This window comes from Gigantopelta aegis, chromosome 5, assembly GCF_016097555.1.
Source record: "Gigantopelta aegis isolate Gae_Host chromosome 5, Gae_host_genome, whole genome shotgun sequence".
Taxonomy (NCBI): domain Eukaryota; kingdom Metazoa; phylum Mollusca; class Gastropoda; order Neomphalida; family Peltospiridae; genus Gigantopelta; species Gigantopelta aegis.
Window position 1 is genome coordinate 3,300,951 of NC_054703.1, and position 27,726 is coordinate 3,328,676.

The window sequence follows — 27,726 nt, forward strand, 5'->3', positions numbered from 1 at the left end:
ACTCAACACATTTTATTTACGGTTATATGGGATATATGGTTAAGGACCATACAGATTTTAAGAGGAAACCCACTGTCGCCACTACATGGGCTACTCTTTCTGATTAGCAGCAAGGGATCTTTTAAGTTTTATTTGGGCTTCCCACTGGCAGGATAGCACAAACCATGGCCTTTGTTGAACCAGTTATGGATCACTGGTCGGTGCAAGTGGTTTACACCTACCCATGGAGCCTTGCGGAGCACTCACTCAGGGTTTGGAGTCGGTATCTGGATTAAAAATCACATGCCTCGACTGGGATCCGAACCCAGTACCTACCAGCCTGTAGACCAATGGCCTAACCACTACGCCACCGAGGCCGGTGTGTTCAGTATTGAGTCATGATTCACCATGAAAATTTCAGAGATTGCTATACTATTTTAAAACATTAATCAGTGGTTGCTAATCAATTTTTAATTGACTAGAAATACTGTTAATCAAGATTTTAAAAACAAAATGTTCCCTGTGTACCTCTGAGAAGTAAAGGTTATAGAGACGAGCTCTAGTCTATTTTTAAAGGGTATTTTCTTGTTTCAACATCTCAATTAGACTCATGTTTAGACTTTATTTCTCGCTCCAGCCAGTGGGCTATATCTTGTTCCAGCCAGTGCACCATGACTGGTATATCCAAGGCTGTGGTATGTGCTATCCTGTCTATGGGTTGGTGTATATAAAAGATCCCTTGCTGCTAATCGAAACGAGTAGCCCATGAAGTGTTGACAGCGGGTTTCCTCTCTCAATATGTGTGTGGTCCTTAACCATATATCCGAAGGCCATATAACCATAAAGAAAATGTGTTGAGTGTGTCGTTAAATAAAACATTTCCTTCCTTCCTACTGCAACTTTATGAATATCTATGTGTTGCAGGTTTGTAGATTAACAAAACTTAGTGTCCATTTTTACAGGTTGAAGCTAGAGTATGCGCCTTTAAATCATTAACTTACACATTACTTGCAACTTTTTGCTTCAATTACGAATTATTAAAATCCAGCGTGTTTCTGGTCATCCTGGTCTTTGTGGTTGCTCAAAACTAATTTTATTTGAAACAAAAACGTTTTGCATATACATTGTACATTGTACCTTAGAAACTATATGAACTACATTGTGGACTCAGCAGCTGTAAATTGTTGGGAGTTTTTTTTTAGATATTAAGGTTCATTTCATTTCAACTTATTTCCATGCTTATATCCAATTAAGGTTCAAGCACGCTGTCCTGGGTACACACCTCAGCTATCTGGACTGTCAGTCCAGGACAGTGGGTTTGTTGTTAGTGTTTTGTGGTTAGTGAGAAAGAAAAGAAAGAAATGTTTTATTTAACGACACACTCAACACATTTTATTTACGGTTATATGGCGTCAGACATATGGTTAAGGACCACAGAGATTTTGAGAGGAAACCCGCTGTCACCACTACATGGGCTACTCTTTCCAATTAGCAGCAAGGGATCTTTTATTTGCGCTTCCCACAGGCAGGATAGCACAAACCATGGCCTTTGTTGGACCAGTTATGGATTACTGGTCGGTGCAAGTGGTTTACACCTACCCATTGAGTCTTGTGGAGCACTCACTCAGGGTTTGGAGTCGGTATCTGGATTAAAAATCCCATGCCTCGACTGGGATCCGAACCCAGTACCTACCAGCTTGTAGACCGATGGCCTAACCACGACGCCACTGAGGCCGGTGTCACTCTGGGTTGGAATTAGTACGTTCGGGCTGCGAACCCTATACCTACCAGCCTGCAGTCTGATGGCTTAACCACTGCGTCACTGAGGCCGGTATTAAGGTTCAACAGATCTTCCAGGGCTTTAGATTGCAATAAATGTTGTGCCAGAAATACATGTGCCCAAATTAAGTACAAACATCATCATTACATGCTGACCTCAAAATCACTGAAATGTTAAGCTTAATCACATTATAATAACTTGAAAAGCATTTCTGCATGAATATTGACAACTCACCAGCAGCTGTTAATGACAGTACTGAACTAAAAACGACTTTCCTGCACTCAGAAAAAGCTAAATTCCTTGCTGTACCAAAATTAGTGAGATTAAAAGCCCGGTCTTCTAGCCCTCAGTGAATTTATATAAAAAAACCCAAAAATAATTGGGGTGTGGGAGGGGGAGGTGGAGGGAGCACAATAAAAGTGTCTTTTGCAGATAGACAAAAAGGTAACATTCGCAAGATCCAACTAAAAATAGGATAACCATTTTTGTCCTGAACTACATGTAGGGTATTGGTAGTCACAGGCACACCTCCCACTTGTTTTTTCTGGTTTACTCTAAGGGTGAGAGGTGGTAGTATTTAAATCCATATAGTTAAAGTTTCTTTTCGCACTTACAGTCGCACCCAGAGGAAGTCGGATAAAAGAATACCGGCTCACTCTATCCAATCCCAAAAGGTTCCAGCAAGGAGCTACAATGTACCTTTCGATCAACTAAGTCAAATCAACCAATCAGGTCCATTTTCAATTATGATGAATCATTCTAAATTATGCGTCAAAATTTCCTTCAAGAAATTATGCAACATTTTCTATTTGGCTTTAATCTTACAGGATAGTTGCAAATTCAATAGCAACAAAACCAACCCCCTCACCCACTACCGACCCTGGTCGGGCTGCTTGTGCTCCCTTGCACATGCTAGCATGGGCGACCCCCTCTCCCACCCATAACCCTTTTGCTGTCCTGGATGGAGGAGCCAGCAGATGTTGACACCTGCGCCCATGACAGGCGTGTGCTACAACAGCTTGTTCTGAATGTGCATGTTAAAACCTATGACCTGACTTGTCAGTTTGTTTTGTTTAACGAAACAACTAGAGCACATTGATTTATTAATCATTGGCTATTGGATGTCAAACATTTGGAAATTTATTTTATTAATCATTGGTTATTGGATGTCAAACATTAGTAATGTGTTTTATTAATCATTGGTTATTGGATGTCAAACATTTATTAATATGTTTTATTAATCATCGGCTATTGGATGTCAAACATTAGTAATATGTTTTATTAATCATCGGCTATTGGATGTCAAACATTAGTAATATGTTTTATTAATCATCGGCTATTGGATGTCAAACATTTGGTAATATGTTTTATTAATCATCGGCTATTGGATGTCAAACATTAGTAATATGTTTTATTAAACATCGGCTGTTGGATGTCAAACATTTAGTAATATGTTTTACTAATCATCGGCTATTGGATGTCAAACATTTAGTAATTCTGGCATATAGTGTAAACATTATGTTGACTGAAATGCTGTGCATTGCAGTTTTAACCATGTTACTATTATCATCTATGTTATGTGCTATTTTTTGTTCCAGCCAGTGCACCTTTATATATATGACTCATATATAAGTCTGAAACACTCTACACATACAGTACAACATTATACAACTCTTTATATAACTCTTTTTTCTTTCTTTTTTGTTCGTTTGATGCACGGCCGGTCTGGGATTGATCCTCATCAGTGGACCCATTGGTCTATTTCTCGCTCCAGCCAGTGCACCATGACTGGTATATCAAAGGCTGTGGTATGTACTACCCTGTCTGTGGGATGGTGCATATAAAAGATCCCTTGCTGCTAATCGAAAAGAGTAGCCCATGAAGTGGCGACAGCGGGTTTCCTCTCTCAATATCTGTGTGGTCCTTAACCATATGTCTGACACCATATAACCATAAATAAAATGTGTTGAGTGTGTCGTTAAATAAAACATGTCTTTCTTTCTTTCTTTCTATGTTATCTGATTTGGTGGTTTACATCCTACAGAGAAAAGTGGTGAAGTGGTCACGTCTAATCCACTAACTGTGTTATAAGGTATATAGTCACACTGGCATTCTCCCTTGACTACAAACACAGGCCTGGCATAGCTTTTGCTTTCCTAAGTAATTAGGAATTTTGTGTTAGATGGAATCTCTGGACAGGAACAGTGGGCAGCAACAGACAAAGTGAATTAGTTTCACAATAGGAACACAATGATATTGCTGATTCTAAGTACATACATGTATATGGGTCATGGAAATCCTGGAAAGTTACAGAATTTCCAAATATCATTGTCCAGGCTAGCATGAAAAATCATGGAATTTTAAAATTGGTCATAGAAGTTATGGAAAATGAAAATGTTTCCTGTGGTAATTAATTTTGTTTTTCCTCATTTAAAACTATCAGCAATTTATGTCAAATTACTGTAATGTTAGTAGATTACAATGTACATGTATGTTGATGAATGCAGAAAAAAAATCTGAAATATTATAAAAAAAGAAAAGAAACAACAAGATCATGAAAAATTACATACATGTATGTATTTTTAAAAAGTTGTATTAGGTAAAGGAATTTGGTTGATCACAAAGCATAAGAACCTTGTTTAGTAGGTTTCTGATAACAATTCATATTTTTTTTATTTAAGTATAAAATAAAATATTTTATTATAGTTAAATGAAAGGATTAAAATGTTTGACTTAATTAATAATGTAAAATAAATAAGAAAAAATTTAAAATAAAAATAAAATGAAATAAATTAAAATTAATATTTTATAAAATATTTGATTATGGTTTAAAAAAAAAAAAATGTAAATATAATTTTTTTTTTAATTTAAAAAAATAAAAAACCCCAAAACAAAACAACAATAAAAACCAAAACAAAACAATAAAATACTTAAAATGTAAAACTTAAACTTTACGTATTAAAATACTATCACCTCAGTGAGCTGCGAGTCGACTACGGGAAGTAAACAAAGCTAGTGTGTGCTTAGTTTCGACTTGCAATTACCGGAGGTCAACAGGACAAGCCCACACTTCAAACACCGAAACTTGTTAGTCGCAGGTCCTTTACGTCTGGACGCTGAACTTTGTAACCCTTTGTCAAAGGCCAGGACATAGCGTAATTATTAACGTATACAGACTTAAACTTTCACATTCATCGAAAGCCGTGAAGATAAATTAAATTGTAACCGGAAATTAACGTATCCAGACTTAAACTTTCACAATCATCAAAAGCCGTGAAGATAAAGTAAATTGTAACCGGAAATTAACGTATACAGACTTAAACTTTCACAATCAGCAAAAGCCGTGAAGATAAAGTAAATTGTAACCGGAAATTAACGTATACAGACTTAAACTTTCACAATCATCGAAAGCCGTGAAGATAAAGTAAATTGTAACCGGAAATTAACGTATACAGACTTAAACTTTCACAATCAGCGAAAGCCGTGAAGATAAAGTAAATTGTAACCGGAAATTAACGTATACAGACTTAAACTTTCACAATCAGCAAAAGCAAATTAAATTGTAACCGGAAATTAACGTATACAGACTTAAACTTTCACAATCATCGAAAGCCGTAAAGATAAAGTAAATTGTAACCGGAAATTAACGTATACAGACTTAAACTTTCACAATCATCGAAAGCCGTGAAGATAAATTATATTGTAACCGGAAATTAACGTATACAGACTTAAACTTTCACAATCATCGAAAGCCGTGAAGATAAATTAAATTGTAACCGGAAATTAACGTATACAGACTTAAACTTTCACAATCATCGAAAGCCGTGAAGATAAATTAAATTGTAACCGGAAATTAACGTATACAGACTTAAACTTTCACAATCATCGAAAGCCGTGAAGATAAATTAAATTGTAACCGGAAATTAACGTATACAGACTTAAACTTTCACAATCATCGAAAGCCGTGAAGATAAATTAAATTGTAAGCGGAACTGAAATATGTAATAGAAGCAAGGAAACAAGTTTTAATATACCGTGTTTACATGTTTAATGTATGTGTGAAGAAGGTGATGTTTATTTGGTGTTATAAAAAGTTCTATAAAGAGTTCTATAAAGAGGTATATAATGCTGTACTCTGTTCAGGCTTATATATGAGAAATATACAAAAGTTTTTTTGAAAAGTTATTTCGATAGAGAAAGTTGCATGAAGGAATTCCGTAGTGTGTGCCGTTTGGTGCAGACAGCACACAAATGAAAGAAAGAAATGTTTTATTTAATGACGCACTCAACACATTTTATTTTTTACGGTTATATGGCGTTGGACATAATATGGTTAAGGACCACACAAATAATTGAGTGAGGAAACTTGCTGTCGCCACTTCATGGGCTACTCTTTTTGATTAGCAGCAAGGGATCTTTTATATGCACCATCTCATAGACAGGATAGCACATACCACGGCCTTTGATGTACCAGTCATGGTGCACTGGCTGGAGCGAGAAATAGCCCAATGGCAGGGATCGATCCCAGACCGACCGCGCATCAAACGAACAAAAAAAAAAAAGAAGAAGAAAAAAAAGTTATATAAAGAGTTGTATAATGGTGTACTGTATGTGTAGGGTGTTTCAGGCTTATATATGAGTCATATATATCTAAAGGTTCTTTAGAAGAGTTATTTGACAGAGAAAGCTGCGTAAAGGAATTCCATCGTGTGTGCCGTTTGGTGCAGACAACACACAACTGAAAGACAAACATCATATACAATTGTATGTACAGGATGAACTCATGAAACAGCTCTACACACACAGACACAGATACAGACAGAAGTTTCTTTTGTTTAACGACACCACTAGAGCACATCAGCTATATTGGATATCAAACATATGGTCATATTGACACAGTCATAGAAAGAAACCCGCTACATTTTTCCATTAGGTTAGGTCAGGTCAGGTCAGAGTAAGAGTGTTTAACGTACACATTCAGAACAAGATGTTGTAGTGCACGCCGGCTCCTCTATCCAGGACAGGAAAAGGGTGGGGTGGGTTGGGGGGGGGGGGGGGGGACCGCCTGCACTAGCTGATGCAATGGAGCACCAGCAGTCCGACCAGGGCCGATAATAGGTGGAGGATTTTTCTATTAGTAACACGGGATATTTTATATACCAGTCGTGGTGCACTGGCTACAGATAGAAATAGCCCAATAGGAGATACAGACTGAGACTTACACAGACTGAGACAGACACAGATACACACAGACACAGATACACACAGACACAGATACACACACACATAGACAAACACACACAAAGACATTTATACAGACAGATGGAGTTTGTACAATATCTGTAGACATGCAGTTAAAAAGTTTGTCTTGTTTAATAACACCACTGGTGCATCAGCTATTTGATGTCAAACATTTGATCATTCTGTAGTCTTAGAAAGGAAACTCGCTATTTGGATGGGATGGGAACTCTTTTTAAATGCCCATATCCACTGAAGGATTCCCTGTACTGGACGGAGGAGCCAGCCAAGGCCAGCACCTGCACCCATGACAGGCGTGCACTATAACAGCTTGCTCTGAATGTGCATATTAAACCCTCTGACCTGACTGACCTGACCTGACCTGACCTGACCTGACCTGACCTGACCTGACCTGACCTGAATTGACGGTTCAGACAAGTCCATCCTAGATTTAAACTCTGACTTCGCCAGTGGCCAACTTCAGGATGGGAGTGCCCGCTATATTTTTCCATTAGAAGAAAGAGATCCTTTATATGCACTTTCCAACAGACATGACAGCACATACCACAGTCTTTGTTACACTACTCATGGAGCACTACATGGTTGGGACTGGGAAAAAGCTGATTATAGATTGGATCCACTGAAGAAATTCGACCCTACAACCAAAGCACCTCAAGGTGAGCGCTCTACCCACTGCGCTAGATCCTGCCTTCTATTAACAGGGGTGGGATGTAAAGTAAAGTGGTAAAGTACTCGCTTGATGCGTGGTCGGTCTGGGATCGATACCCGTTGATGGGCACATTGGGCTACATGTATTTCTTGTTCCAGCCAGTGCAGCACAACTGGTGTACGTGCCATGCTATCTGTAAGATGGTGCATATAAAAGATCCCTTGCTACTAATGGAAACATTTAGCAGGTTTCATCTCTAAGACTATATGTCAAAATTACCACATTTTTGACATCCAATAGCGATGACTGATAAATCAATGAGCTCTAGTGGTGTCATTATAATTTTAAAAAAGTAGTGTCATTAAATATTTTTTTTTAAATAATTAACAGCTAAAGTACATGTAGTTTGTAATTAATGTTAGAGAAGTCTGTGTACTGTGGTCTATAAATGTATGTACCTTCCTACCGAGTCATTAAAACTCACTGTGGGTGACAGCCAGGGCCAGCATGTGAACCCAGTACCTACCAGCCTGTATGTAACACATGTATGAAAAGCCAAGCTTACTATAATTTGAACAGGAAGAGTTGTCATTCAAGTGGGTGGTATAACTGGTTCAACAAAGGCCATGGTTTGTGCTATCCTGCCTGTGGGAAGCGCAAATAAAAGATCCCTTGCTGCTAATTATCGGAAGAGTAGCCCAAAATCTGTGTGGTCCGTAACCATATGTCTAACGCATATATAACAGTAAGTAAAATGTGTTGAGTGCGTCGTTAAATAAAACATTTCTTTCTTTTTTCTTTCAAGTGGGTGGTATTTTTAGCTCAGTGGGTTGAGCACTCGCCTGAGGTGCTTACATCGCAGAATCAAACCACCTCAGTGGATCCATTCATCTACCTGGGTTTTCCCCCGTTCCAACCAGTGCACCACAACTGGTCAACAGTCGTGGTATGTGCTAAAATAGCCAATGATTAATAATGAATGAATGAATGAATGCATGAATGTTTAACGACACCCCAGCATGAAAAATACATCGGATATTGGGTGTCAAACTATGGTAATGGAAACAAACAAGGTGATGATCAACATCAATAGAAAAATTCAAGATATAAATAAAAACAGTGTAAAGAACTGTGCAAAAATACAAATACAAATATCACAGATAGACACTGACTTTTACCCTAAACTTCAATTTGTGCTGTATTGGCCATTCTCAAAGAGAATGTTACACCCCTGCACCATGGTGAGGTTACAGCACATGCAGGGGCCAATGATTAATAAATCAATGTGCTTTAATGGTGTTGTTACAAGGTAATATAAACAGCTAAAATAAACAGTAGTTTTGTGGTTAATGATGGAGAAATCAGTGTACTTAAACATGTGTACCTCCGCACTGAGTTATTAAAAGTTGCTTTGGGTGGAAGCCGTTACCAAGATGTGAACCCAGTACCTACCAGCCTTAAGGCCTGTATGGTTAAACCACTGTATGTAACACATGAAAACCCGAGTTTACTATAATTTAGCCAGTGCATCACAACTGGTATATATCAAAGACAGTGGTATGTGCTATCCTGTCTGTAAGATGGTGCATATATAGGAGATCCCTTGCCACTAATGGAAAAATTTAGCAGGTTTTATCTCTAAGACTGTGCTATTTCTCATTCCAGCCAGTGCACCACAAATGGTCTATCAAAGGCAGTGGTATGTACTATCCTGTCTGTAAGATAGTGCATATAAACCTTTGCTACTAATGGAAACATTTAGCAGGTTTCCTGTCTAAGACTATGCTTAAAAAATTATCAAATGTTTGAAATCCAATAGCCAATGATTAATATATCAATGAGCTCTAGTGATGTTGTTAAACAAAACAAAAAGCTATAGTACCGTATATGTAGTTTGTGGTTAATACACACAGTGTTTTAACATTTTGTTAAAAATCAGCATTAAACATGTGTACTTTCCCAACTGAGTCATTACAAATTGCTTTGGGTACGAGCCGGTAGCAGGATGTGAACATAGTACCTACCAACCTTAAGGCCTGTATGGTTAAACCACTATGCTATCAAGTCCTGTACATGTATGTAGTGACCGTAAACGTGTGTACTTCCCCAACTGATTCATTAAAACTCGATCTGGGTGGAAGCCGGTGCCAGGATATGAACCCAGTACCTACCAGCCTTAAGTTAAGGCCTGTATGGTTAAACTACTACTCCATTAAATCCTGTGTGTAGTGACCGTAAACATGTATACTTCCCCAACTGAGTCATTAAAACTCACTCTGGGTGAGAGCCGGCACCAGGATGTGAACCCAGTACCTACCAACCGTAAGGCCCGTATGGTTAAACCACTACGCTATCAAGTCCTTTATGTAACACATGCATGAAAACCTGAGCTTACTATAATTCTAAACAGGAAGAGCTGCACACTTGTTATTCAAGCAGTAGCTTTTCGAGGTTGACAGCCAGTCAGCCTTTGTGACAACAGTCTTACGCCCACTGAATAAAGAAACAGTGGCTGTATATAGTGCAGTGAAACCCATGAAAACCAGACACCCAGCAGACAAACAATTCCAGTAGAATTAAAAAGGTTTCCGGTTAAGAGAGCTAGGTTATGTCCTGCTGGTAGGGATCTATTTGAAAAAGAGCCATTAAAAGGATTGATCCCACACCAACTACACATCAAGCAAGTGCTTTACCACTGAGCTACGTCTCTTCCCCCCCCCCCCCCCCCCCCAAAAAAAAAAAAAAAAATTAAAGAGATTTTTCTATGGTTAAGAGAGGTAATATTTGAAAAAGGACCACGAAAAGACATCTGCATGGGTCGGAGGGAATATTGGTTACAAGAGGGGCTGGTTTTCAGGGGTTTTACTGTATTTTTTTTTTTTTTTTTAAATGACACCACTAGAGCACATTGATTAATTAATCATCGGCTATTGGATGTCAAACATTTGGTAATTCTGACTCGTAAACATCAGAGGAAACCCGCTACATTTTTCCTAATGCAGCAAGGAATCTTTTATATGCACCATTCCACAGACAGGATAACACATACCACAGCCTTTGATATACCAGTTGTGGTGTACTGGCTGGAACGACAAATAGCCCAATTGGTCTACCAACAGGGATCGATCCCACACCAACCACACATCAAGTGAGCGCTTTACAACTGGGCTATGTCCCGCTCTCCCCCCCCCCCCCCCCCCCCCCCCCGCAAAATTAAGAGATATTTTATATGGTTAAGAGACGTTATATTTTGTACTCATATTTGAAAACGGACCATGAAAAGACATCTGGTTTTGAAGGAGTACTGGTTACCAGAGGGTCTGGTTTTCAGGGGTTTTACCGTACAAAGTTAAAGTTTGTTTTGTTTAACGACACCACTAGAGTACACTGATTTACTAATCATTGGCTATACGGATGTGTCAAACATACTTAGTCTTAGAGAGGAAACCCGCTAAATTTTTCCATTAGCAGCAAAATATTTTTATATGCACCATCCCAGACAGGAGAGCACATACCATGGCTTTTGATATACCAGCCATGCATGGCTCCAATGGGCCTACCAGCAGGGATCAATACTAAACTGACATTGCATCAGTCAAAATTTTTACTAGACTATAATATGTCCCTCCCCCCAGTGTACGAAGTATACACACAGTGTTTTCAAATGTTGTTCAATATTTTAAGCAAAGGAAATATATATTTCCAGTGTTTGAGATTTAAAATTTTGGGCAGTATCCCAGATGGATACTAACATTTCAAAATCTGGTATCCCACCTGAGAATTTAGTATCCCTCTAAATGAAATTCATAAATTACATCGTAACAAACTTGGACGACACTGTTCTCGTTCCCAGTCTATTGCTACATTGCTATTGATCCAGTGCAGCATTAGACTGGGTAGGAGCTCTAAAACTTCACTAGTAAATGACGACTTTCATTGTTTTTGCGAGAGAAAAAAAAAAAAGCAGGAAAAAATATAAAAAATCAGCATTATATTGTATCCTGGTGGGATACTGGGTTATTGAAGTCTGGTATCCAAACTTAAATTCTGGTATCCCCGGGATATCGGGATACTGTTAATTTCGAACACTGATTTCAGATTCTCGTCACAGCATGCATGAATTTCTACCACTTAATTGTGCCACCAGTTTTTGTTTTTGTGAAAACAAAACTCTTTACATAAATCAGTTTTATTTATTATACCCATTTACCTTAGTTTGACACTCAATAGCAGATGCATTTTTTGTACTGCCATGTCAATCATTAAACATTCATTCATTCATTCTTTCACCAGATTTGAGTAAATAGGGTTTGGGGATAAATAAAAAATTGCATATTTCTGGGAACCCAACCCTACCTACTAAAAAAGGGCCAACACTACTTTCAATGTTATGTATTATTATTATTATTATTTTTATTATTATTATTATTTTTATTTTATTTACTATTCTTTTTTTTATTAATATGTGGGTGAAAAGACTAAAATTGTAGTTTAAAAAAAATGTGTTGGAAAAACATTAGGTATCAAAATGCATGGATGGAAATTAAATGTTTCATTTAACGACACACTCAACACATTTTATTTACAGTTATATAGTGTCGCCACATGAATGGAATCATGATCTGTAATTTACTTAAATTAAAAAAACATTCTTGATGTACATGTATGTAGGGTGATTGATTTGTGTGTCAGTGAACATCAGTGACAGGTAATGACATTCCGGTACATGGCTTGCCTCCAGGTTCTAATTAGTGTCCTGTATTGCGTCACACGTGACATATGTACATGCAATGTTACTGTCCCAATCTCGCCTTCCCACTATAAACACCTACAATCTTTTACTAATGAATCACACACACGAACACAGATTTAAACTAGGATAGTATCAGTGACTTTTATAGAAAGAAAGATAGAAATGTTTTATTCAACGAAGCACTCAACACATTTTAATTACAGTTATATGGCATCAGACATATGGTTACGGACCACACAGATATTGAGAGAGGAAACCCGCTGTTGCCACTTCATGGGCTATTCTTTTTGATTAGCAGCAAGGGGTCTTTTATATGCACCATCCCACAGACAGGGTATAGTACATACCACAGCCTTTGATATCCCAGTCGTGGTGCACTGGCTGGAATGAGAAATAGCCCAATGATACACTCAAAATACTGACGGGGATCGATTCCAAACTGACTGCGCATCAAGCGAGCACTATACCACTGGGCTATGTCCCGCCTCTGTGGCTTTTATATATCATTTCAACTTATTTTCTACACCACGACTGGTATGTGCTTTCCTGTCTGTGGGATGGTGCATATAAAAGATCACTTGCTACTAATGGAAAAATGTAGCAGGTTTCCTCTCTATGACTGTGTCAAAATGACCATATGTTTGACATCCAATAGCTGATATGATCAATAAATCAATGTGCTCTAGTGGTGTCGTTAAACAAACCAAACTTTTTTTTCAACTTATTTTAATGCTTATATCCAATTAAGGTTCAAGTACACTGTCCTGGGCACACACACCTCAGCTATCTGGGCTGTCTGTACAGGACAGTGGGTTATAGTGTTTAGGTGTTGGTGGTTAGTGAGAGATAAGTCGACATAGTGGTCTTACACCTACCAGTGTTCGAGATTAACGGTATCCCCGATATCCCGGGGATATCAGAATTTAATTTTGGATACCAGACTTCAAGAACCCAGTATCCCACCGGGATACCATACAATGTTGTTGGGTTTTTTAATCCTGCGTTTTTATTTTTCGCTGAAACAATGAAAGTCGTCATGTACTGGTGAAGTTAAGTAACAGCATTTTCCTTTACTCATACCCAGTCTAATGCTACACTGGAGCAATAGCGGAATAGCAATAGACTGGGAACCACTAAGTCTCTACTGTTTGTGTTGGAAGTTTCCTCCCTTCAAATTTTATTTGACATATTGATTCCACATCTGCAGAAAATTGATACAGGTAGGTTTTTATCATAAATAATGTCAGAATCACTTACAGATTACTTCTAAATATTAATTTATGTCAGTATTACGCGAAAATAGATGCAGCAAATCGTTTTGCCGATTCTGCTTGATTGCAAATTTCACGAATTCCGTGATTTCGATTGCAGCTTAACAATAGACTGGGAACAAGAAGAGTGTCGTCCAAGTTTGTTACGATGTTATTTATGAATTTCATTTAAGTGGGATACTAAATTCTCAGGTCGGATACCAGATTTTGAAATGTTAGTATCCAACTGGGATACTGCACCAAAAAATTAATCATTAAAACAGGAAAACTGTCAATGGGGAGGGTGAACCCTGGAATACAGTCAGTAACAGGACATTCTGGCACCATTCTTTTGACTTCATATTCAATAAATTTAATGTAATATAATAAATTTATTATATACATGTATATCTTTCCAAAATTTCACTTAATTCAGATACATTTTCCGTACAATTTTTAAAAATTATATTGAATTGAAACAGAGCTTCTAGATTATGGTAGTGATATTCAATGTTGGGCTAGTAAATAACTACTATTGCCATGCCCGATGGCTAGTGAAAAACAAAGTTGTCAAATGCTGCATTTATCTATTTTGTAAATCTCCCTCTTTAAGTAACATATATCTCATTATTACTATAAGTAAAACTGTATTAAGTACAGTAGGGCTAGTGAATTTTTAATCATGGCTAGTAAATTTTTTAAATCACTGATACCATGGCTAGTGGATTTTGTAAAAATCCTAGAAGCCCTGATTGAAAGAACCATGCACACACGTTTTGCACGAACATCTATGCAGAGTAACTGTACTGTGTGACCCGTCGGTCACCTGATCAGAGGTCATGACCTCTTAAAAAGCATATTTCCCATTGTGCGACACAATAAATTTATATCACATCACTTGGGTATCAATCTCTTCAACCGCAGTGTAATAAACCAAAATATCAAATGGGTTTATGATATGGGTATCAATTATGGGTGGTACATGTAAGTTATACATGTATGTATATGTGTGTATGATAACTATCTACCTGTACAACCTACCTGTGTGTAATCAAGAATAATGTATCTATCAATACACTGTTATCAACGATTCATTTTATCAGTTGGATCTACACACATAAAGTACATGCATATGTGTACATATAGGCCTAATGCAGGCATTATGTATTGCATGTAATCCAATAAATAAATCATTTAAATTGTGAAAATCAAAGGTCAATGCTGCAGATTACATTCACGACCTTAAATTTACACACACGTATATATTACAATGTCAGTTCATAATTCTTGAACTATTTGCACTGGAATTGAATGCACATGTACAAAGAAAGCTTGAACTTACGGGTAATATTATATAATTAATTATTTATAATTGTTCATAATAATTATTCCATGTTTTATGATTTATGACATTTGAGAAGATAGGAAGGAAGTAATTTTTATTTAATGACGCACTCAACACATTTTATTTACGGTTATATGGTGTCGGACATATGGTTAAGGACCACACAGATATTGAGAGAGGAAGAAAGGATATGTTTTATTTAACGATGCACTCAACACATTCTATTTACGGTTATATGGTGTCAGACATATGGTTAAGGACCACACAGATATTGAGAGAGAAAACCCGCTGTCACCAATTCATGGGCTACTCTTTCCAATTAGCAGCAAGGGATCTTTTATATGCAAAATTTCACAGACAGGATGGCACATACCACGACCTTTGATAAACCAGTCATGGTGCACTGGCTGAAACGAGAAATAGCCCAATTAATGTGCCCACTGATGTAGATTGATCCTAGATCGACTATTTTACTACTTGACCACGTTCCACCCTTGATTCATGAGAACCAATACATTTAATTTGATTCTTGTGCATACATTGTGTACATGTATAAGACTGATTCATACATCTTAATTAAATTTTATTATAAGGATATGTATAAAAAAATATTGCGTGAATAAAAAAAAATCATAAAAATGCAGACCAAAACAAATATGGGTTAAACTGAATTTTTGTTTTGTTTTAAAAGTACACGTAAGACACTCGGTTGATGTGTGGTCGGTCTAGGATCAATCCCCGTTGGTGGATCCTGCCGCCCATTGGGCTATTACTCATTCCAGCCAGTCTGTGGGATTATACATGTACATATATAAAAGATCGCCTACTGCTAATCAAAAGAGTAGCCTATGAAATAGTAGCAGCAGGTTTCCTCTCTAATTATCCCTGTGGTTCTTAACCACATATCAAATAACATATACGGTATTGATAAATAATAATGTTTTGAGTGTATCATTAACTTTCTTTCTTTCTTTTTTTCCTTCTTTCTTTTTTTCTTTCTTTCTTTCTTTTTTTTAAAACAAATTTATTTTTATTTTTTCTTTCTTTCTTTCTCTTTCTTTCTTTTTTTTCTCTCTCTCTCTCTCTTTCTTTCTGTCTTTCTTTTAAAACAAATTCAACCTGAACTACAGGACAGTGAATGCTTGAACTACAACCATTGTAAACACAGCTTTCACTTAGAAAAGAGACCACAGTTAAACACCATTATATAGAGACCAATAAATATACACTGCCGGTCAATTAATATATATAAATAGTACCAGAATGGGTTATACAGGTTTTCGTGTACCGGAGTGGCATGCATAGAATAGAGTGGTTATCATTAACACATAGCTGCTCTATGATTCATACAGCACTGGCAATTCACTGATAAAACACCCAGTCTAGTTTATTATGTGCATGCATCCATGTTATCCTTACAGGTATACAATCATATACCATGAATCAGGAAAAAAATGTGTCATCAATGACATTTACTATATATACAGGTTTTTATTTCTAAAATTAGACTTGACACGTACACATGGCTTTGAAAATGGAAATTAATATTTTAGTGTTGTTTTACCAAAAATTGGGAATTTTCAGTTTCATTTCAAAAACACCTTAGTTAGAATTAAAAAAACTAATGCTATATATATATATATATATGTAAATACATGAACTTCCGTTTATTCAAATAAATATATCTATTGTGCATTACAAAACGTTATTAGGGAGGGAAGGTTTGTCAAGTGAATGAGATTTACAGTCAGATTGGAAACATTTTACTCCAAAATTGGGAATAAAAAATTTACAGCCTCTGTAAAATGGTGGGAAATGGTGCCCATTATCGGAGTCTAGAAACATAGGTGATAAAACCCTGATCTACACACACACACACACACACACACATATATACTGACATGTGAGGAAAATTATGATCTCTGAGATTTATTTTAGTGCATTACTGAATTAAACTATAACAGGATTACAGGAATTGTTTCCCGCCATTCAGTAAAGCACTAACAATATATCTGACGAATGCAAAATGGTGATTTACCTCGGCATCGGTATGGTATTCGGTATTGATACAATACCAATACCGATATCGAACGGTATTTTCGGAATAATGGATGCCTGAGTTATGGCTCTCCCATTAATTTCATCTAAATAAAACTAAATTCCATACATAAGGCTCTCGTCTGATTTATTTCCAGAAAAGGGGCAAGATGTAGCCCAGTGGTATGGCACTCGCTTGATGTGCAGTCGGTCTGAGATTGATCCCTGTTGGTGGCCCATTGGGCTATTTTTCATTCCAGCCAGTGCAGCTGTATCAATGGCTGTGGTATGTGCTATCCTGTCTGTGGGGTGATGCATATAAAAGATCTCTTGCTACAAATGGAAAAATGTAGCAGGTTTCCTCTTTAAGACTTACTGTCGAAATTATCAAATGTCTGACATCCAATAGCTGATCATTAATAAATCAATGATCTCTAGTGGTGTTGTTAAACAAAGCAAACTTCTACCAAAAAAAATAATCTGAGGGTACGTAATGAAAACAAAACAAGACCATATAAGTGTTCGGATATATAGCTTCTAACTATTAGGTGGTTATGGGTTTGAAATCTTTTCAAACAGCATTTTCTGTAATTTGAAAACGTTTAAACATAATCTATCTAAAAACATTTTTTTTTTTTAAATTAATAATTAATTTCCCAATATTTAACTTCAATTTTAAGGGTATGTAATTTTACCCTTGATACCCTTTGGCACGAAGCCTGAATATGGATTTAAAAGTTTGTTCATTCGTTCCCTCTTGACGCACAGAGACTAAATTTCCTCTACAGTTATGTCCCCCCCCCCCCCCCACCACACACACCTGGAGGAGGAGCCGGCTCTTGTGCCCAAGACAGGTGTGCACTACAACAGCTTGCTCTGAATGTGCACGTAAAGCCCTATGACCTGACCTGACCTGACCTCTACAGTTACGTACACATATTTTCGTTTCCAAATATGCATCACATGTAAAGAGATAAAAGTTTGTTTTGTTTAACGACACCATTAGAGCACATTGGTTTCTTTATCATCGACAGTCTTAGAGAGGAAACCTGCTACATTTTTCCATTAGTAGCAAGGGATATTTTATATTCACTATACCAAGGACAGGATAGCACATACCATGGCCTTTGATATACCAGTTGTGGTGCACTTGCTGGAACAAGAAATAGCCCACAAAACCTGCTACATGTCTACACTAGTAGCAAAGGATCTTTTATATGCACGATCCCACAGACAGGATAGCACATACCACAGCCTTTGATATACCAGTCGTGGTGCACTGGTTGGAATGAAAAATAACACAATGGGTCCACCGATGAGGATCAATCCCAGACCGACTGTGCATTAAGCGAGCACTATGCCACTTGGCTATGACTTGCCCATGTAAAGAGATAAATGCGAGGACTCCTCGAGGAGTAGGTAAAGATTTGTACACTGAGCAGCAAGCCTTTAAAACCAACATGGCAACATGCCTCCGCCACATTGTCCCCACTTAGAGCAAACTAACTTAATCTCAACTGCATAAACACAGATAGCCAAACAGCATCACATCTCCTTATTGATATCCCATCTCACCAAGAAATTCATCTCTGTAAGTTCATCTCTACAAGTTGTGTCATATGTCAATGGAAAGGACAATAAGTGTTTGTTTTTATGAAGAAAGATATTCAAATTGCATCACCCTTCCTACATACATGTACCCCACCTCACCAAGTTCATCTCTACATGTTGTGTCATACATTTCTGTTAAAGGGACATTCCTGAGTTTGCTGCTATTTTAAAGATGTTTTCGACTAACAGAGACTTTTTAACGATTGTAATTACATATCAAATATATTTTTCGGCATAAAATATTAGTGGCTGTATATTAAAGGTGTTTCTGATCGTTCTAATATTTGTATTAGGTTAAATTTCATTTTATTTCTGAAAAATAATTTTTTTGTACGTACAAAATTATTTTGAAGACAAAATCCAGTTTGGGCTACTTACAAATATTGAGATGATCAGAAATACATTGCATATACAGACACTGATATTCTAAACAAGAAAATGTATTTAATGTGTAAATTTAATCATAGAAATATTTTATTAGTCGGAAACATCTTACAATGCAGCAAACTCAGGAATGTCCCTTTAATAGAATAGGCAGAAGTATTTGTTTTTATGAAATGTGTATTCAAACGGCATCATGCATGCATGCACCCCTTCTTTATACCCCACCTCGATCACTTATAGCTCTAAGTAACTGTCACTTGCCAAACTTGCCAATTGCTAATTTTATTTTAATTTGGTAAAATAATTCAATATGACTGATATTTTGTTAGGAAATAATGGTTGGTTTCGGCAATTTTTTTAAAGTAATAAATAATTGGCGAAATTTTCTTCATACGTACCCACCTCACCATGAAATTCATCTAAGTACATCACTACATGTTGTATCGTATGTCAGTAGAAATGACAGATGTTTTTGTCATAGCCCATCTCAAGAAGATATTCATCCAAGTACATCACTACATGTTGTATCGTATGTCAGTGGAAATGACAGATGTTTTTGTCATAGCCCATCTCAAGAAGATATTCATCCAAGTACATCACTACATGTTGTATCGTATGTCAGTAGAAATGACAGATGTTTTTGTCATTGTCATGCCCATCTCAAGAAGATATTCATCCAAGTACATCACTACATGTTGTATCGTATGTCAGTAGAAATGACAGATGTTTTTGTCATTGCCCATCTCAAGAAGATATTCATCCAAGTACATCACTACATGTTGTATCGTATGTCAGTAGAAATGACAGATGTTTTTGTCATAGCCCATCTCAAGAAGATATTCATCCAAGTACATCACTACATGTTGTATCGTATGTCAGTAGAAATGACAGATGTTTTTGTCATAGCCCATCTCAAGAAGATATTCATCCAAGTACATGTACATCAATTGCTACATGTTGAAATTTCAACTACAAGTACTATATATTGTGTCATATAATATGTCAATGAAAAGAACAGGACCTATATTCACGAAAAGGTGCCGCCGTTAAATTCGAGCCCTGGAAAGGGGCCTATATGTTCGGATCCACAGAATGCTTCGATATATCACTGACACATGTAGCTTAGGGGCTGTTCATAATTTTCAACATTTTCACGAGTGTACAAATGGTATGCCGGGGGGGGGGGGGGGGGGGGGGGGGGAGAGAGGGTTAAGTGTCAGCATACACTTTTTTTGAAAATGAAAAATGTGGATCAACATTTTTCATTTGGGGATGTACACTTTATGGGGGGTCAAAAGTGTACAGTTTGTATGCTCGTGAAAATGTTAAAAATTATGGACGGCCCCTTACTCGGTCTGTACATAGGTTATCAGACCAGGTTTTCTGCCACAGGGTAAAATGGGTATGGCCCCATATCCATTTTTTTTTTTTTTTTGCAGATTTAATTTTTTTTAAGTTAACCTTTTGACAAAATTAACGACTCTTATTATTACTGTACCGGCCTCGGTGGTGTCGTGGTAGGCCATCGGTCTATAGGCTGGTAGGTACTGGGTTCGGATCCCAGTCGAGGCATGGGATTTTTAATCCAGATACGGACTCCAAACCATGAGTGAGTGCTCCGCAAGGCTCAATGGGTAGGTGTAAACTACTTACACCGACCAGTGATCCATAACTGGTTCAACAAAGGCCATGGTTTGTGCTATCCTGCCTGTGGGAAGCGCAAATAAAAGATCCCTTGCTGCTAATCGGAAGAGTAGCCCATGTAGTGGCGACAGCGGGTTTCCTCTCAAAATCTGTGTGGTCCTTAACCATATATCTGATGCCATATAACCGTAAATAAAATGTGATGAGTGCGTCGTTAAATAAAACATTTCTTTCTTTTTTATTATTACTGTATGATTTTCTTAATCCTAACCCTAAATGGTCTAACCCATTTTCTTTCTAGGGGAGCAGGACTCGACCTTAGCCCAAGGTGTTTTGGCTACCAAATGTTTGCTTGGGCTATCAGATGTCTAATTAAACCTGGTAGTCCACCGGGCTACTATATATTTGTTTTAGTACTTTACACATCCAGTTACTCTAAATTAAACATGTACAAAAAAAAACCTAAAACATGTTTAAATAAAAAATAAATGATTTTAATATTTTCTCTCTTTTTTTTTTAAAGCATTAAAATTATGGGGCTACCCATTTTTACTGGGGGCTATCAGATTTTATAACTACCATTGAAAAATGTTAAGTTCAAGGCCTGGCCTGAAAGGCTCCCCATACCCACTGTTGACTGTGGTTGCATTAATTCAGCACACACATTGTAAATATTCCATTCTATAGCGACATACTCATAAATTTCTTTCGGGCAGAAAGCTTGCTAGCACACTGCTCATTTCGAAGCCTGGCTTAAGTAAGAAGCTGTTAATAATACATGATTTAATGATAAAAAAAGCTCTGATTTCCCTTTCTACAAGTATGTCATAGTTCTGCAGATATCGTGTACATGTATGTGTAATGCTGATTATAAATATTTCATTTTTGTAAAATGTTTGGAGAGACCTTAATGGATATGCGTCATCCTATTGGCAAATCCCAAAACAATATATTTTAAAGCAATCAATATTTTTAAACCACATTATACAAGGAAGGAAGGAAATGTTTTATTTAATGACGCACTCAAAACAGTTTATTTACGGTTATAATAGCGACAGACATATGGTTGAGAACCACATGTAGACATTGACAGAGGAAACATGCCGTCGCCACTTCATGGGCTACTCTTTTCAATTAGCAGCAAGGGATCTTTTATATGCACCATCCCACAGACAGGATAACATATACCACAGCCTTTGATATACCAGTTGTGGTGCACTGGCTGGAGTGAGAAATAGCCCAATGGGCCCACCAACGGGGATCGATCCCAGACCGACTGCATAAAGTTAACCATATTATACAATGCCAAATAACTAACATCAGTGTTTCATGAAATGTGTCATATGGCAACCCATGAACTGGAATATATTTACTGTATTGCAACCCATGAACTGGAATATATTTACTGTATTGCAACCCATGAACTGGAATATATTTACTGTATTGCAACCCATGAACTGGAATATATTTACTGTATTGCAACCCATGAACTGGAATATATTTACTGTATTGCAACCCATGAACTGGAATATATTTACTGTATTGCAACCCATGAACTGGAATATATTTACTGTATTGCAACCCATGAACTGGAATATATTTACTGTATTGCAACCCATGAACTGGAATATATTTACTGTATTGCAACCTGCCTGTATTGTTACATTTCAGTACATACATAACTAGCTCTGGGCAAGCAGAACATTTTGCCAAATTATCCATCGATCGATATTAAACTTTAAAAATTTGCAGAAACCCAGTTGTCTCCTGAAAGCATTTTGCCAATTTAAAATAAAACAGGACCACACAGATATAGAGAGAGGAAACCCGTTGTTGCCACTTCATGGGCTATAGCTACTCTTTTCGATTAGCAGCTAGGGATCTTTTATATGCACCATCCCACAGACAAGATAGTACATGTATACCATGGCCTTTGTTACATCAGTCAGGCGTGGATGCAGGATTTCTGAAGGGGGGGGGGGGTCCAAATGTGATGACTGATCTCTCCTTTTACACAGAACAGTTAATATAATCACGTTTCCCCATAAAGGTTATGATCGGTTTTCAAAAAAAAAGGGGGGGGGGGCGGACCCCACACCCCCCCCCCCCCCCGATCTGCTACTGATGGGGACTGATCCTAGACCAACCATGCATCAAGCGAGCGCTATACCATTGGGCTACGTCCCGCCTTTATCAGGTCAAACCAACGTATAGCATAACAGCTTGAGTATGGAGTTGTAGAACTTTCTAACCATCTCATGTTATTCATTCATTCATTTCAACTTATTTTCATGCTTATATCCAATTAAGGTTCATGCACACTGTCCTGGGAAAACACCTCAGCTATCTGGCCCATGGATTTGAAATTCCCACACCTGGTAACTTGAAGACACCCAAACCCAGCATACAGGATTTCCTCCCAACACTAATGTTCAGGACATTGTCATTACTTCATACAGGTACAGTCATGTTGGTGTTTCCTTCCTCAGACAGTTTTTAATACTGATATTTCTTTGATGTGCATGTTAAGGTCTTCATAATCTAGGGGTCAATCAAGTGCATGTTTTTAAATGGGATTCTTTAAAGGGGTAGAGGTACTTGGACTATCTTTGTTGTCTCTACATGTATATGTACCTGAGTAAATATCTTCAGGAATTTTATTTTAAAACATTTTGTTGTTTAATATGACATATTGCATTTGTACAAAACTGTGTGTAATATATATGCCTTTTGAGGTGTACATTATATTAGGTTGCACTGTAGAAACAACAGTTTCAGTGAGGTTGTCAGTTTATGTCATAAAGACACATAGCTGGACACATTTTGAAAAATGTATGTTATCAGTATAGGTAGTACTAAACCAAATAACTTCCGGCTGGGTCAAAGTTCGAGGTGTACCCAACTTTTGATAGAGAAGTGAACAACACAAGTCCTGTGATTGGTTATAAATGTGAGTGTGTTGGTTGTAAAAAATAATAGTTTCATCTGGGTACCAATGTGTCAAGTAGCCTTGTGCTTGAAACATGTATGGGGTACCTGTAAAAAAAAAAGTACTCTAATTTTGTGCGGAACTAGGATAGTCATAGACGCTACCCGTTATCTCAGAAACGAGCTGCTTGACCCCCAATTTTTTCTGATTCACTTTAAGTGTGAGGGGTGGTAGTATTTATATCCATGGCATTTATGTTGATTGATACGCTGCAGATAGGAGTTTTAGCCACATATGTTACTGTTGTCGTCTATGGGATTTGATTTTGTAGTATACACCCTACACCTACCCACTGAGCCCTTAAGAACTCGCTCTGGGTTGGAGCCGGTACTGGGCTGCGAACTCTGTACCTACCAGCCTGTAGTCCAATGGCTTAACCACTGCACCACCGAGGCCGGTTCTCAAGTTATTATTAATTCAACTGGGACTTGGCAGGCTTTATACATTTCTTTCGTTTCAACTTATTTTCGTGCTTATATCCAATTAAGGTTCAAGCATACTATCCTGGGCACACACCTCAGCTACCTGGGTTGTTTGTTAGTGGTTAGCGAGAGAGAAGAGGGTGTAGTGGTCTTACACCTACCCAGTGAGTTGCTAAAACTTGCTCTGGGTTGAAGCCAGTACCGGGCTGTGAACCATGTACCTACCAGTCTTATGTCTGATGGATTAACGACGACGCCACTGAGGCCAGTTTTATACATTAATTGAGGGATAAGGTGGAGATGGGAGTTAAGGTACCTATACTGTATGACAAAAAGAAAAGAAAAAGGTTTTATTTAATGAAAGCTAAAGTTAAAAAACCCCATTTTTTAACAACACTAGAGCACATTGATTAATTAAACATCTGCAATTGGATGTCAAACGTTTGCTAATTTTGACAGTCTTAGAAAGGAAAAAAAAAAGAAAGAAAGAAAAGTTTTATTTAACGACGCACTCAACACATTTTATTTACGGTTATATGGCGTAAGACCGCACAGATATTGAGAGAGGAAACCCGCTGTCGCCACTTCATGGGCTACTCTTTTTGATTAGCAGCAAGGGGTCTTTTATATGCATCACCCCACAGACAGGGTAGTACATACCACGGCCTTTGATATACCTGTCGTGGTGCACTGGCTGGAATGAGAAATAGCCCAACGGGCCCACTGATGGGGATCGATCCCACACTGACGACGCATCGAGCGAGCGTTGTACCACTGGGTTACGTACCGCCCCTCTTAGAAAGGAAATACTGACACTATATTTTTCCTTTAGTAGCAAGGGATTTTTTATGTATGCACTTTCCCACAGATAGGAACGTACATACCACAGCCTCTGATCAGTTGTGGTACACTGGTTGGAATGAGAAAAACCCCAATCAGTTGACTGGATCCACCGAGGTGGTTCGATCCTACATCGCAAGCGCCTCAGTTGATCGAGCACACAACCAACTGGGGCTAAATCCCACCCCTTTTATTTAATGATGCACTCAACATATTTTAATTGCCACCACACATTGGACTACTCATTCCGATTAGCATGTCATGTCATGTCACAAGCTGTTGTAGCGCATGCCTATCGTGGGCAAAAGAGCCGGCCTTGGCCGGCTCCTCCGTCCATGACAGGAAAGGTGGGGGAGGTGAGAGGTGGGATGGCCTGCACTGGCAGGTGCAAGGGAGCACCAGCAGCCCGATCAAATTGGTAGCAGGCGGGTGGGGGTGGTGGTGGTGCTATGGAATTTGAATGGAACAGTTAAATGCCAAAGAGAAAAGGGTGCGCAATTTTTATTATGGGAATTTGGCGCAATTTTGAACGGTCGGTCGAAAGGTAAATGGCCGAGCTAATATAGGTTTTGATATTAGTGAATCGAGAGTAGCTCGTTAATTTTAGACCTCTACTCCATTAGCAGCTACGGATCTGTTATATGCAGCAGCCCACAGATTAGATAATATATGCCACATGTTACCTTCACCAGTCACAAGTGAGTGGTGCACTGGTCGGAACGAGAAATAGCCCAAAGGGCCTAGTTCACCAAGGTAAACATCTACAGTCCGTTTTTTAAAGTGACATTCCTGAGTCTGCTGCATTGTAAGATGTTTCCGACTAATAAAATATTTCTACAATTAAACTTACATATTAAATATATTTTCTTGTTTAGAATATCAGTGTCTGTATATTCAATGTGTTTCTGGTCATCTTAATATTTGTAAGAAGCCCAAACTGGATTTTGTGTTCAAATAATTTCGTACGTACGAAAAAATATATTTTAGGAAATAAAATGAAATTTAACCTAGTACAAATATTACATAGACCAAAAACACGTTTAATATACAGCCACTAATATATTATGCAGAAAAATGTAATTACAATCATTAAAAAGTCTTTGTTAGTCGATAACATCTTAAAAATGGCAGAAAACTAAGGAACGTCCCTTTAAAAGTTACGACACAGCAATAAACATCACAATAATAAATATTGTGCCGGAGACGTTTATCTTGATAAACTACAATGGGCCCACTGATGGGGATTGATCCCAGACTGACTGCACATTAGACGAGCATTGTATCACTGGACGGTATAATATCCGCCTGGTCACCCCCTTTATTATTTTTAGTTAAAGAGTTAGAGTTAGGGTTAGCGGTTAGGGTTATGGGAGATGGGGGGGGGGGGGGGCACCAGGCAGATATTTTTCCCACTGGACTACCAGCATAGAACAATAGCATATATGTAGATTGATTATGGAGAATCGCAGAACAATCTGTAAGTCATCAATTCAACTTGGACTCACCCAGTCTTCTAGTTAGCAAATGCCTTTTCCGTATACCTAAATTGGATAGGGGGAGGGGTCAATATGCCTACTGTAAGATGAATTAATTCAGTTAAAATTAGGGTCATGTATGATCATTTATGATTATTGATAACATATTTACTTTATTAATTTAATCGGCTGACAGAATATATGTATCAAACTATTAACATAGATGATAGAACGAACCAGAAGAAAAGGAATTGTTATCAACTGTGTTAGTATGCCATTAGTAGCATCAGTCATATTTATAATGTAGACGACAGTTGACATCAGTCGCCAGTGGGTCAGTCGGTAGATTGGCAGATGTCAATTTCGTCAGTGCTAAAATAAAAATATTGAATATTAACAACTCACCTTTGAATAAATTTCCCTGGCAGACATTTTGAGACAAGGTTAGTAAATTCCACTCGCTTCGCCAGATTTTCCCACTCAGGTGCTAGATAATACTGCTACATTTTAATTTAAAAAAGAGTTAACGAAGAAAGTGTATTTCAAGGTAGAAGTAGCCATCTTAAAATCTTATGAATGATTGCTTCCGCCCACCTCGCGAGATTTCGGTACTATGGGGGAATAACTCTCAATATATGAACAGGTGGGCGATCGGCGAGATCAAACACATCGGTGATTGGGATGACCTAGATATTAGAATTACTTACTATGACCAGTACGTTCTCCCTGTGTTAACAGAAAACATTGGTAGTAAAAAGACGAAGTAGCCAGATTATTTTGAAAACACAAAATAGTATATACAGTGGGAGAGAGAGAGAGAGAGAGAGAGAGAGAGAGAGAGAGAGAGAGAGAGAGAGAGAGAGAGAGAGAGAGAGAGAGAGAGAGAGAGAGAGAGAGAGAGAGAGAGAGAGAGAGAGAGAATAGTATATACAATGAGAGACAGAGAGCAGAGACAGATGAGAAAGAGAGAGAGGAGAAAGAGAGAGACGGAGAGAAAACTAAGGGGAGAAACTAGAACAGTGGCGTAGCGAGTGGGATGGGGCGGATTGTGGTATAGTCACGGGAGCCAAGCCCCCCACCCCCACCCCCAATCAGACGTTTTTTTTTTTTTTTTTACTGTATTAAATTTGATAAAATCATACATACATAGTGTGGGTTGCCCTCCCCCCCCCCCCTGCAAAAAAATAAATAAATAAATAAAATAAATAAGTAAAAAATAATAATACAATCCTGGCTAGCCATAGAGTGGGAAGGGGGAGTGGGAGAGAGGAAGGAAGGAAGGAAATGGTTTAATTAACGACACACTCAA

At 37.8% G+C, this 27,726-nt stretch overlaps 1 protein-coding gene across 1 annotated transcript in view; it reads right to left on the minus strand.

The window, feature by feature from the left end:
• The window catches only part of LOC121373473 (unconventional myosin-Vb-like), a 196,293-nt gene extending 169,314 nt beyond the window's left edge, over positions 1–26,979 (minus strand). Inside the window, exon 1 of the mRNA XM_041500138.1 lies at positions 26,823–26,979. Within this exon, the coding sequence (XP_041356072.1) occupies positions 26,823–26,849 (27 nt within the window). The 5' untranslated portion in view covers positions 26,850–26,979. The remainder of the gene's footprint in view (positions 1–26,822) is intronic.
• Between the last annotated feature and the right edge of the window lie 747 nt (positions 26,980–27,726).